Source organism: Malurus melanocephalus, unplaced genomic scaffold (assembly GCF_030028575.1).
Source record: "Malurus melanocephalus ecotype Western Australia unplaced genomic scaffold, MMel_1.1 scaffold_115, whole genome shotgun sequence".
Classification (NCBI taxonomy): Eukaryota; Metazoa; Chordata; class Aves; order Passeriformes; family Maluridae; genus Malurus; species Malurus melanocephalus.
The window spans coordinates 1,945,688-1,959,443 of record NW_026623347.1 but is presented as its reverse complement, the minus strand read 5'-3'; the positions used below and the strand labels follow the sequence as shown (position 1 = coordinate 1,959,443).

The following is a 13,756-nucleotide window of genomic DNA, read 5'->3' as shown; positions in this document are numbered from 1 at the left end:
CACTTGCTCCAATTACATGCAWAAGGTGATTTTTCTCAAGAGCAATTCCCCTTTCTGTAGAAGGTGCCATTAATAGCACTAAACAATATGGCCCAATCACAAAACCAGCACTTCACAGTGAATATTCTGATTTTAAATGAAGGAGTTATTAGACTTCAACAGGCAGAATCACTTGGTTCCATTTCTCTCCCAGTGTGAAATTACATCGTTAAACCTTTAACAGCTTGAGGTAAGTAAAAAGCTTTTACTCCAAAAGGCTTTGTGAAAAGGATTCCTACAATTTCTACCCATAGCATATGAGATTTAGATGAAGATGGAATTGTGCTAAATGTATGGATCTTCAGCAGATGCAGGAGAGAACCTGTAGCATGCCTCTGGAAAATGTTYGTTATCCTCATTAAACAACAAATACTAAGAAAATTAAGGGGGCTTTCCCAAGTTGGAGCACAAGTGTCTTTTGCATGAAGTAGTGATGTGCCCAAACCCTCTGTGCACATSCAAACATTCCTGCTCCCCAACAATCCACAGCTCTGTGGTTGGGTATGAGTAAAGATGAATCAGAGGAACAACTCTCAAGATGAGTTCTGCTCTGTGTTCCAGCTTTGACCCAATAGGAAAGGTGAGCAGTGCTCACATCAAAACAGTTATAAACAAAGAAGCATCTCCTTTTTCAGTGTGGTAACACTGTAAATATTTAGAGAAAATAAAGCAGTGTTGAAACACAGCACAGGAAACATCCACAAATACACAGAACACTTTCTGCAGCAGAAGAAAATTATCAGAGATTGCACTGTTTCRAGCTCCTTTTAATATCACATACACAGTGACCATAAAAAATCTRGTTCACTGCTCCAGGTGTCAGGAGGAGCTGTTAAATACCAGCACAGGGACCAGTTGGTGTTACAAAACACARTTGGAGAAGGGTTTGACAAAGTAACTAAAAAAACATTTCTTCAGCTGGTTTAGAGAAGAAAGGTCACAACATCATCTAGCAGCTAATTTTAATACCCAGATTTCAAAGGAAATATGTTTACAACRATTTGTCACAAGTAGCACACATTCTCTTCTCTGGGCATCTAAAATTCTTAGAAATTCACTTATTAAGCAAGCAGCATAAACAAAAATGCAGCTACACACAAGAAGTTTCAAGAACTCAAAACTGAACCCCAGCCTCAGAGAGTCTGCTCAAACTGACTTGGTGAAAAATATTGGTTAATTCCCAAACTTTCTTTAAAAATGTCTATCTTATTTTCTTCACATATATAATGAACTGTACTAGAAGAAAGGATAGCAAGAAAGCATGACCAACACACTTAAGTAATCACTCAGGAGATTAAGAGGAAAGGAAAGGGTTTAGAAATCTGTCTTCCCTCCAGAGCTGTAACACATACCTGATATTTAAGCCAGTGCTCTGGTCCAGTTTCTCCCAGCTTTGTAATTTTGCCAGAAGCTTCTAAAGTAAAGATTAAAAGCAGAGTTAGGCACAGCCAAATTTTCTAACAGCTCACTTCCCAGGGTTTTCTCGTAATCCTCCATTCCAAGTCAGTGTCATTCCTTCTCCTCCTGTGGATTTCCTGATCTTATTCAGCATTTTTCGTTTGTCATTCTCCAGCCCTGGGTATCAAGGTCCTGACCACACACCTGTTTGACACCACCATGTCTGGACACAGCCTGATGCTAAAAAAAGCTTTTCTAGCAAAAAAAGGTGAAAGAGAAACATCAAGGCTAGAACAGACACTATGATGAGATYATTCTTTACACAAAATCTCCAGCTGAACAGTAGATATCCTTTTGCTTTTTCCACCTTCACTGCCATAACTCCCCTCACGYTGAGTTTTCAGTTTGGGAATGCCTGGTTCCTGCCCATTAATTAAAAGAGATACCTGATCTTAACTAACACAATACAGGAAGAGCTTAAAAGTCAGGACAGGCAATAAAGGAAACCCCTGCTCTGCTCATCCACTAGCTCTTCCCAGCTCCTCACCTCATTTTCCAATTCCACAGTCACTAGCTGTGCTTGGACTTTCTCATAGCGTTCCAGTTTTCTTTGGAGACCTTCCACTTCCTCCTTAAGCAAACCATTGTTTTCTTTCATTTCCCTGGGGTGAAGAGAGAGACAATTACTAAAGGCTCATGTAGCTCAATTCCCTTTCACAAACTTCCAGATATACAGGAATCCCAAGGGAATCATGACATTGAACAGATATTCAACTGACTCATTTCTATCACCTGCAAAGCCACTGCTACCAAAAAAAAATTTAGAAAAAGCTGGCAAGATGATTCAGGTAATTTAAAAAACAACAACAAAAACAAAAACCACTTTAAGGCAAATCATTTTACATTGCATTTCATTTAGTTTTTCAAATTGATTGCCCTTCGGAAATCCAGAAAGCCTACTCTACCAASGGCTGTATCAGGCTGCTTTAGAAATTTAAACAGAATGCTTTCTAAACCTTATGCTGGAAGACCAGGCCTTTAAAATAGTGGTAACAACAGCTAGGCAAAGCCAATTATTAAAGAAACATTCAGCTGCCTCTTTTTCCTACAGGAAATTGTTCCTCCAAGCTGTATGGGCTTCATCACTACCTCTAAACATCAAACTTTGCTCAAACAAACCGAAATCACCACCCAGAACAATCAATGCACGTYCTGTGAGGCTCTTGTGCTCAAGAAGATCCCTCAGATCTTGTCAAATCCTCTCATCTAAGCACCACAACACTGTTCAATTCATATGCAGTATTTATATGAAACACTTCCTTCTGTTCTTTCCATGTGGAAACCCTGAAAGTGCACAAAGTGCAGCTGCAGGAGGTACAGAAGAACACAACCCTCAGCAACTGAACCCTTCCTTCACCTGAAGTAGGCATTTTCCTCCCTGAGTTGGCGCAATTCACGCTCCATTTTTGGGAAACGAGMCAGTTCTGCTTTCATGTTCTTGACAATTAGAGCATCATGTTCCTGCTGGGACAACTTCTGCTCCAGATCCTGGAAAACATGGGATGAAGGACAGCAATGAGCAAGTTGGAATTTGTAAGAGCTGTTTCTGCATTGTACTTTTTAAGCTCAAATCAAKSACATGAATAAAGTTGGAAGGAACTSAGTTGTAACACCTGGGYTGGCCTCTTCTCTACACCTGCTTATCCAAAGTTCATAACAAAAACCCCTCAGTTACTCATTAAAATGACCTTCTTCTATCAGCTAACCCAAACCTGTGATTTTCTTCTCCTTCAGTGGAGTGTAGAGGGAGGCTTTTGAATGGCCTGCAAGAATTAGGTACAAAAAGGAAACACAAATGTGCATTTTAACATTATGGTAAATGTTGGGGTTTCTTCCACTAAAAAAAAAATAAAAAGATTTCATTTCTGAATGCCTGGCTGTTTCAATTCATAGTACAATATTTCAGAAAAAAAAAAAAAAAAAAAAAACAACAAATTATTTAGGGTTGTCTTGCCAACTTACATCCTATTTTCCAGCCTTCCATTGCAATTAAGAGAATCCTCTTGCTGGCAATCAGGCTGGTTTTACAACAAGGCAATGCCACTGGCAGCACTGCTCAAACCAAAATAACTCTCCACATCTACCTCTGCCAGGAAGACAAGACAAATGAAAAATGTGCACTCCCACCAACCTAGAAAGCTCATTTGGAAGAACATAAAGCATCTCTATATGCATATTTAAGTTAGTGTGCTTTTGAAAGCTTCACAAGTAATTGCACTTTCTAAACACAACTGCAGAGGAAGGATTTTCTGGGAAGCAGAAAATAACTGTAGCTGCTGGGCTCATCATACACCATTTGAAAAAAGATCACTCTAGAAGCAGTCTTTTGCACAGCAAATTTGTGCTGTGGCACAAGACCAAAAAGAGCATTTCTCCAGAGCACTGAATAGGGATATAAATCATTTTTCCATAGAGAAAGTATGKTTTTTTCCCAATCAATAGATAACAACGAAGGCCAAGTGTTACAATTAATTGTAGATAACCTGGTCCACCCAGCCTCAACCCTTGTTAGGTACTTACATGACAAACTAACCTTTTACTTCTGCAAGAGCCAATATTTTAAAAAGCAGCATTCTGTTCTTCCACTGAAATAACTAAAAACTAAAGCTTTATATAGGTCACGAAGTTTTTTACCTTAATCTTCTGCTCATGTTCTGCCATTAAGGACTGGCTTGCTTGCAGTGTCTGGATTTGCTGACTTGCCTCCTGCCATTTCCTGTCASATGAAGATACAAGAGGCACTTGAGCACCCAGAAATCAGGCACCAGAAACAACCCACATTCAGAAGTCTTTGGTAAACAGTCAACAGCATTAAATAAGTAAATGTTACTGTTTTAGAAGATTTGGTCTTTCAGTTTCACATTGATCATCTCTAATTTAGGGGCAAAAATATCCATTCATTTTAATAACAAGATGCATATTGAGAAAAATACAAAAATCAAGGCACCTTAACTCTGAGAACAACAAATATACACTCAGAGTAAACAAACCTTCACAACTCTGAAATTGAAGASTTGTCAGTAAGCAAGAAAAAACATACTCATAACTTTCAATTACCCCTCCACTCTGATTTAAGACTTGGTATTTCTGTTCTGTTCAGTCCATAAAGTTCAGATCAGCCTTTCCCACCCACGTGCCTTTTGTTAACTCTCCACCAGGAACACAAAACATCACTGAGATTTAAAGCTCAAGTTTGTGGGTTTTTTTCCTCAAGGTACAATTAAAATTGCACCTCAGAGCTGGTTTCAAACAACGGTTATAACCTGCACATCCAGATCAAAGAACCCCTTTGAAGAGCAGAAATCAAACGCTGTTGAAAGTTTTCTGAGTGATGACAGCTGCACAAGACTGAAGTTCTCTTTGCCTTTTTCTCCCTATAGTCATTCATCCCTTGCTTACTTTTTTTCAACATCCAGCTGCTCCATCAGTTCCTGCTTCTGAGAGTCTTGGCTTGTCATCTGCATCTCTTGGTTCATTATATTCCACTGCAGATCTGATATTTTCCCTTTCAATACAGTGATTGTCTGAATTAATGGGGAAATAAAAAAAGAAGCATAAACACATAAGGTTGTGACTCTCCAAGCTGGATATTATGGACGGTGATAGAAATAATTTCCAACTAAAAAGGACTAACACTGAACCCTAGAAACAATCCCACACTATTGCAAACCTTCAGACCTGCAAACCTACCTCAAACAAAGGCAAGAGAAAATAATTTTGCACTTTCATTAGTCATCCAAATTGTCATTTACGTTATCTCTTATGTGGGTGACCTCAAACTGGCATGAAAAATATCAAACTTTAAAGTTAGATGGTGTTTTTTTCTAAATATTTTAACTCTAAAGAAAAGCTCACAGGTTGTTTCCAACAGCCATTACTCAGCTCCCTGTAATGGAGAAAAAGAGAAATATCTCAAAACATTACATCTGTAGGGTGTCTTCTAGACACAGACAGTTAGGGTTCTCATCTTGTAACTGATGGAGATGGAAATAAAAGARCACAGAAACAGAACTGCAGCACACATCTTTTAGGTGTGTTTAGTTTCTCTTATGTGCCATTACTATCTCCCTGGTTTCAATCACTGGTAAATGGAACTGGAAATTTGTTCATAATGTTGGTCTCATCCACTCTGCTGTTCTCCCTACTTAGCTGAACACTTTCCCATATTGTCTGTTCCACCACTGTCCCTTTCTTCACTTCATGCCATGTGACCTGCACTTCTGAACCCAGATGCTYTATGTTGCCTCCCACTTTTTTCTCCCCTATATCAGCTTGTCTAAGAAATCTCTGACTTGCTCATCTGTGTGTGGGCTTGGTTTGGTTGTAAACCTTGACACAAAAGCCACACACCACTAGGTTTATTCATTTCCAAGTGATGAATACAGTGTTCCAGTTATTTTGTTTGAGGGTTTTTTTTAATAAAAAAAGGCATTTTCAAGTCACAAGAACTGCAAAGTCACCTGAAGCTATGGATGGATTAAAAATTACTCTGTTCTTACTTCATTAGCTTCGGCTAATTTGCTCTCCTTCTCTTGCAGCTTCTTACTCATTGTCTCCATGCTCTTCTTATAAGATTTGTTCATCTCCATTTGTTCTTTCAGTTTATTTTCAGCCTCTGTTTCCCTTTCCTGGTACTGCTTTATGCGTGTGAGCAGCTCCTGGTTACGATCGGCCTCTCGCTGGTCAAGGGAAAAAACACAAAGAGATGTAAGAAGAAAGCAGCAAAAAGGTGAAACCATTTTTCCTTCTTCTGTCATTGCTCCTCATTACCAAAGACACCAATGGCAATTGCTCCATCATGAGGCAAAGTTACTCAGACCACAGCTTTAACCTGGCAAGGACAAAGATCTTACCAGCAGCAACTCATTGGAATTACTCAAGGAATTACACAGGGAAACGGAGCTGGGAAATTAAGAGAGCAAATCTTCCAGATCTCTTAACTGAAACAGGATTGTGACAACACAGATGTGGCTTCACAGACTCCACTGCACGTTCTCCAGCAGATCAAAGATTAAAATATTCAATCTCCAATTTAAAGCTGACCTATGCACAGCAAACTGATTTGCAGAAACTCAGATGTCAACAGTTGGGTTAATAAAACAAACTTCCCTCTGCAACTTCTGGAAATGAGGCCATTTAAAAGAAAATATCAACTAATACAATAAATAGTTTCGCAGTCTGACAACCTTTCATATACCATTTCAGTTTATTCCTACCACAAATTGATTAATACTTATTGAAAAAATGCATAGTAAATTGGTTTGCTAATCAAAGCAACTCAAGACACGGATTTGCATAGYAAGCAAGGATTATGCAAAGCAATGTGAGGTTCCTAAAACCTTTATCCACATGACTCGGAAAAACACAGAATCTGAGCAGGGTAATTACCACAGTGCTGGATTAATGCTGCTCCCTTTTTTTGTACCAGTATTTCAAGGGTTTCTGTGACTGACTCAGCTACATTCCAGTTTGAACTCTTCCTGGCTTAATCCCACATMGCCTGACTTCAGAAGGAGGAATTTAGTCACCGACTCCCAATTTCACAACCACACACTAAATCTGTCACCCATCATCCTCATAAAATACAACAAAACACACATTATTTTTTTTACAGATTTCTTTTTCAATAATCRCCCACATACAAGACTTTTATTATGCTACAAAAGCCACTGATCTACAGCTTATTTCARTGAGGTCGTTAAGCAAACATATGTGGGCAGAAAAGCAGAACCCAATAAAAGCTATTAGTCCCTGAGTGAGGCTCACTGTTTTATCAGTGCAGGCTCTCTTGCGTGACACTGCATGGCTGGCACTGCTGCCATTCCAATTAATTACAGTCACACAAACTAAATGCTTGCAATGGTGCCAGAAGAAGTTTAAATTCTTCTGGGAGAAAAAATTATTAAATACTTCTGGGAGAAACAAATAACAAATCCCTTTTGTTACTGCTACCCATGACAAGTTCAGTGCTAAACTAACAGAATCCAGTGATCAGATCATCAGGCTGTGAGCCTAACGAGGCTTCACATTCACACTCCTGTGCACATTAGCAAGTCAGAGGGGATCTGCAGAGCAGCTCTGTAGATCTGTTGGTGCTGGCAACTTAACACCCACACCACCACCTCTGCTGTAAATGCAATCCCAGTAAAAGYATTCCAGATTCACCGAAGTCCTGCTCTGAAGGCAATTCCATTGTTAGTTGGAGATGCCCCTGAACTGCATATTTCAGTTTAGTTTCACTCCAAAAGAGTAACTACACACATTCTGAGACAGGCCACTACAAAGTAAAGCATAGCACACATGAGAGCACATCCCTGAACCAACCCAAAACACCAAAGTAAATGCTCTCCATGTGTTCTGGCTTAGGCCAATGATCCCAAACCACATGCAAACACCCCACTCACCTCATAGTTCCTGGCATTGGTATTGGCTGCCTTCTCCAGCTCGATGCGGGCTCGTTTGTGGCTCAGCTCCATCTGCATCTTCTCTCGTTCCACCTGCAGCAGCTGGGATTTGGAGTGGATCTGCTCAGCTTGTTCCTCCAGCTGGCCAGTTCATGTGTRGAAAGGGACATTGCACACCATCAACAGCACTGCAATAACACTGTGCCTCCCACCCTGTACTGCTCAGCTGACATTCACTTGCCATTTTACAAACTATCACTACATGTGTGATACTTCTCACACCAGCAGATGGGGAAACCTGGATTTCAACACCACGCCCAGAAACCCACCCATTCAACCAAGGTGAATTGGAAAGAAATTAATTCCAAGTTCTTAAGTCAGAATTTCTCATTCAGTCTCTAGGTGTAGTCTGACAAAACATTTTTTATCTATCTAAAAAAAGGTTAATTATGAATTCCCCAAGCCTGATAAAAGTGCAGTTAGCCAAGAAGCCAGATCATACTCCCAATAAAATATAACTGCTGAGTAAAAGAACATGTTTTTCTACGACCTCTACAACATTAACTTAAGTTTTTCGTTCAAATTACCTGAGAGCACAGACAATACTAACAGAATTCCTCATGTCCTGGTGATGTACATCCAGCACACAGTTCATGGAGACTCTAACCAGAGAGCCTCCTCCAATTATTGCTGCCACCAGAGATGTAGCACAGACAGAAAACGCTTAAATTTTTGTCAACATTCCAAATGCAAAGCAGATTCTCATTTAAAAAAAAAATCAACCAAGCTTATTTTACACTTAGAGGCTGAAATAGAAATTATATTAAGATACAGAATAAAGAAACCTCATTCCAGCCTAATAAAAAGTCCCTGGGATCTAAGATGTCTATTTACTTTATGCTTTATGAGCCTGAAGCAGCTAACAGGGAAAAAAAAAAGTAAAAACCCAGGTGGATAAAACCAGAAGTGGATAAAAAAGCACAACTGGTTTGCATATCAAAGCCACASCACAATGCAAGTCTCCTGAATGTGTCCAGGCAAAGAAGCCTTTAAATCATGAAAAAGGTAACAAAGTGTCTTACTAGAAAAATGTTAAGATATAAAGCTCCTTTGTTCAGCAATATGAAAACAACTTAAAAATTAATTTCCTGAGCTGGAACACAGATATAACTAGCAGGGAATAAATTCAAAGGACCTTTCTTAAACTTTTACAAAACAGAAATAAATCTGTCTGACACTTTAAAAATGAAATATAATCTGGAAAAGATTCCATAGTGTTGACATAAACACAATAAAGGAAGTTTGCTGTCAATTTCAGAAAGAACGGTGAGATCTGAATGAAAGCAATGCCCACTGCTGGAATGGAAACGAGCACACAAACACACTGAAGTGAGGCTGCAGGAAATCACCAAGATGAGGATTCCTCACCTGCATCCTCTGCTGGTACTGCATCTGTAAGGAGCTTTGAGATGATCCAGGCGTWGCCAGCCCAGACATCCCCTCCATGCGCTGTGAAATGAAGTTGTTGAGGGATCTCAGGGTRGAGAAGACAGTGGTATTACTGTCCAAGTCCTCCATGGCTCTGAAAATAGACAGAAAATCATCAGCAAAACATTCAGAGCACGTGCTTGGCTAAAGAAGGATCCATCACTGCCCTGAGGAAACACAAGGCCTTCCAATCCACAGAGTAAAACCAATCTGCAAATCACTGCTGGCATCCACAGGAAAAATAACACAGCCATGCTGAAGGTCTCCAAAATGAGAAAAAAGATGCAAGACAGCCTTTTCTTSTCTGACCAAACTAAACCAAACTCATTGTTCTGCCCCCAAACGTTTGAGGCTGATGGAGGCAGGAGAACCAACTCCACAATAGCAGCAAACCCTTCCTGCTACACAACTTGCTCCTGGTTTCCCAGAAGCACTTTGGACTCTAATTTCCAGCAAGAAGCCTTCCCAAGTCCACTGATAACTTGTATAAGTGAAATTGCATCTCATTATTCACATGTAAGTTTTTGTAACTCTTCCTTCAAATTCAGTAGGGTGACAACGAAAAGGGTAAAGACAAACCAAGCCCGAAGCTCAGCGAAGCTGCAAGGTTTCCCAGATTTCAGGAAGACTGAAATTATGTCCTCCAATTACTGCACGCTCCATAAATCCCCAGAAACACTGAAAAAAGGTTCGGGACCAGGAAAAGCAACCACAACATCCCACGGCTTGTACCACAGACAGAGTTGGGGCTACCTTCGGGCTCCGGCACTCTCGAGGTTATACAGCACTTATTGTTTGCATTTACAGCATCACGAGGAAGAGGAGTAAGAGCAAAATGGAAAAGTTTATTCAAACTGAGCCCCGGAGTACCAAACGCACCTGCCAACAGGTAGCTCCAGCGAGCCTGTTCCCAAATCTACCAACAATCAAAACGACACGCAGGTGTGTGTCCCGGGCCCGGTCAAAATGAGAAACACCCGTGGCCAAGAGCGGGACACCCGGGGACCCCGACAGCGGCCGCGGCGGGCAGGGGGCGGCTCCGGGCAACGGGGGGCTCGCCCGCAGGACTCCCCGGAGAGGAAGGGCGCGGTGGGATGGGAGTTCTCCGCCCTCCCTGTCCCCTTTTCCCCCCGTCATTCCCTCATTCCCCTCATTCCTCCCGTCCCTCGCTCTCACCGCCGCGCCGCGCGCCCCGCTTGGATCTCCCTCCTCGCCCCGCCCACCAGATCTCGCGGGAACTCCGCGCCCGCCTCTCGCGAGAACAGCGGCGCCGCCAGCCGTAATCATGGGATTGCACGCGCAGCACTCCGCGCGCTACCGTAATGCTCGGGCTCCCCCTCAAAAACCGCCCCACGCTCTCCTGTTCGGGCAGCAATCTGTGAGCAGACCCAAACGAGCTGTTTAGGATGAGAAAAGCCTGGGAGTCATAGAAACAGTCCCTCGTATAACTCACGCCACAGTCAGCCTGATAAAAGCACTATTTCATTCAAGCACTATTTCACAAAAGCACTATTCAAAAGTTGTCACTTTCAGATAAGGCAGAGGCTAAATTTATTTGTGCAAACAGATTTCCGGCAATTCAGTCATTCTTCCTACTGGGATATCAGGGATGTCTTTTCTTTTCAGCTGAGAAACATCACTGGTCACACCTAAAACATGACTGAAGATACTGGGGAGATGATCTGCATTGTGATGAGTCTGTCCCACTGCCATCGACTGGATTAATGAGTTAATTGCCAGGAAGCAGCAATTCCTAAATATAACCTGTGTCTATAGGAAAGGCAGCAGAGCCATGAACRCTCCCAAATCAGCCGTGTTTCCCACATGGCTGTGCTACAAATCCCMCATGAGGACACAGATCCTGATGTGCACAGAAACACACATTTTCTATTTTTACATGTGCTAATAAATTTTCCCCACTTCTAAAGGCACTAAATTGGCTCAAACTCCTCTTGCTGTTCTCTCATATTCTAACAATCACTTTATGGTCAGTCTCACATATGACAGCATTAACAGAGCAATGATTTTCAAGCACGCATTAAAAACTCAWATAATCAGCATTTTATTTTTCATTTCCATTACTCTAGTCCCAGAGGTTGCCTTTTAGATTATTCATCTCCGTTCCCAACCATTTTGTCCAGAGGTATTTGAAAAGCCTGATGAATTTCAAGAAGAGCAGCAAACTTTCCCAGGATCTTAATGATGGGATTTTTCTTTAAACACCCACAAAATTCAGGTTTCCAATCAATGTCTGAGAATCTGCAGTTCCCAACTTTCATTTCCCTTTGTACAGCCTYGCCAAGTAATAAGATTCCGCAGAGTCCTTCCGGCTGGCCTGAGGCTTTATAGTTCTCACATCCTGGAACTGCTCCTTCAGTCTGTTTTGCAGAAGACGGGCCTCAGATCCATCCCAGAACTTACAGAGCATCGTTCCTTTTGGCTTTAAAATGCTTTTGGATAYATTCAGAAGGCCTAAACACAGATTGATCAGCTTCTGATGATCCATTTCTTTAATGCCTGTCGCGTTGGGTGCCATGTCACTCAGGATGACATCCACCTTCCCCGCAGGAAGCACGCTCTGGATTGTCCTCAGCGTGCTGGGGTCTGCAATGTCAGCTTCTGACAGGAAAACAGCTCCTTCCAGAGGAGAAATCCGCAGSAGGTCAACGCCAAGGACAAATCCGATGGGGACAGTGGGATCTGTAAGGACAAATGACACAGGGAACATTCAGAGTGGCTGCAAACAACCTGCACATGCATGAGCTCTGTGCATCACCTGCCACAGCTGCCTTCTCACCCCCAGTGCATCTGCATGGAGAGTTTGCCATAAGCTCATCTGTTCAAGACATGGAAACTCAGCCACTTTGCATAAGCAAGCATGATTTTTCTTGGTTTTTTACTGCTCTTTCAAGGCTGACAATCCAGAAATCCTGGACAATGGTGCAGATAATAACAACTCATCTTGTAAATATTAATGGCTTCACCCACATAAACCATGTGCAGCAGTTGCTTACATTTTTCGAGAAGGGAAATAATATTTCAGATAGGCCAAGGTAATTGCTGTAGGTCACAATTTCAGAACTGGATGAAGAGATCTTCCCCACAACAGCTAATGGGAACACTAGCACCACACGGTCTGTTTTATTTCATAAACACAGTTTCTCCAGACCATATGAAGACTTACTAGGCACATCATTTCATGTTTTTATCAGTGACTGGAACTTGCCCTTACCCAAGTCCATACTATTATCATCGTAGTATTTCCTTGATTTTACAGTATTTCAATTTAGATTCCATTGTATTTTATGGATCTSTCACACACTTCAGGAGGAGTATCTTGCCCATCTTGCCTGCCAAAAATATRCACTTACCAGTGCCTAAGGCATTGACTCTCTCTACAGCAACCTGGCTCCAAGCACCAGGTGCTGCTCCACAGTCAAGAACAGAAAGTCCTGGACGAAGAAGACGGAGCTTGTCATCGATTTCCAGCAACTTGAAGGCACTTCGACAACGGTAATGCTGCTGCTTGGACGCCTTGACAAAGGGATCTTTAAAGTGCCGCTCCAGCCACCTCTGCTCAATTCCAGTTTTCCTCAGAAACCTCACCGTGGTGTGCAGGCACCTGCTCATCCAACGCTGACAGTTCCTGGGAAGAGAAACAAGTCAAGAAGTCAGCACATAACTACTCCATATTTGAGAAGTTTCTCTGGTAATTAACTCCAGCCTACACTACWGGCAGCCCAAGGAGGGTGTGGAATCTTTATCTGGAGACATTCGAAACAAACCTGGACACTTTCCTATGTCATCTGCTCCAGGTGAGCCTGACTGGGCAGGGAGGTTGGGATCTCCASATGTCCCTTCCAACTCAAACCATTCTTCTAAAAAGAAGCCTCCAAATTTGAGATTTTTGGCACCTTTACTTATCAAGTTCAACCACGACAGCAGGGCCAGGTTTTGGATGAGGCCTCACGGGTCATCCTGAGCTAATGGGGGGAAAAAGAYCCCACTCCAGCTTCTGTTCTGGTGTTTTAAGGACACGACACGGCAGAATGATCCCAGCACGGTCCTGTGCGGGGCTGGAAGCTTTCTTGAGCCCCTCGGAGGAACCGGGGGATGCCCGAGCTCCCGCAGGCTCCAGGAGGAACAACCAACAAGAGCCACAGCCCCCGCCGGGGCGGAACCGCYGCACAGCCTTTCCAGCACCCACAAACCGCAAACATTAACCCATCCCCGAGAGAAACTCCAGCCGCCGGCACGAAGGACACGCCACTATTCCCGGTTGGGCCACCGGGATCGCCTTACCTGCCCCCGGCAATGGAAGCTCCCGCCGGGCCCGCCATGGCCGCCTCAGCCCCGCCCCGCCCCGC

The 13,756-nt window shown here is 42.5% G+C and overlaps 2 protein-coding genes across 2 annotated transcripts in view; both read right to left on the bottom strand.

Annotated features, from left to right (window-relative positions):
• The window catches only part of LOC130575686 (mitotic spindle assembly checkpoint protein MAD1-like), a gene marked incomplete at its 3' end in the record, with an annotated part of 188,555 nt that extends 177,944 nt beyond the window's left edge, over window positions 1–10,611 (bottom strand). The window contains exons 1-9 of the mRNA XM_057369757.1: window positions 10,566–10,611; window positions 9,330–9,483; window positions 7,902–8,042; window positions 5,997–6,176; window positions 4,897–5,021; window positions 4,132–4,213; window positions 2,855–2,985; window positions 1,985–2,099; window positions 1,392–1,453 (exon numbers count right to left, since the gene is read on the bottom strand). Coding sequence (XP_057225740.1) covers window positions 1,392–1,453; window positions 1,985–2,099; window positions 2,855–2,985; window positions 4,132–4,213; window positions 4,897–5,021; window positions 5,997–6,176; window positions 7,902–8,042; window positions 9,330–9,479 — 986 coding nt within the window. The remainder of the gene's footprint in view (window positions 1–1,391; window positions 1,454–1,984; window positions 2,100–2,854; window positions 2,986–4,131; window positions 4,214–4,896; window positions 5,022–5,996; window positions 6,177–7,901; window positions 8,043–9,329; window positions 9,484–10,565) is intronic.
• Window positions 10,612–11,275: 664 nt separating this feature from the next.
• On the bottom strand, window positions 11,276–13,749 carry MRM2 (mitochondrial rRNA methyltransferase 2). The gene is made up of 3 exons (XM_057369847.1): window positions 13,692–13,749; window positions 12,761–13,035; window positions 11,276–12,089 (listed from the first exon to the last, which is right to left on the bottom strand). The coding sequence occupies exons 1-3, from the start codon at window positions 13,727–13,729 to the stop codon at window positions 11,665–11,667; spliced, it is 738 nt and encodes a 245-aa protein (XP_057225830.1). The 5' UTR covers window positions 13,730–13,749; the 3' UTR covers window positions 11,276–11,664.
• Between the last annotated feature and the right edge of the window lie 7 nt (window positions 13,750–13,756).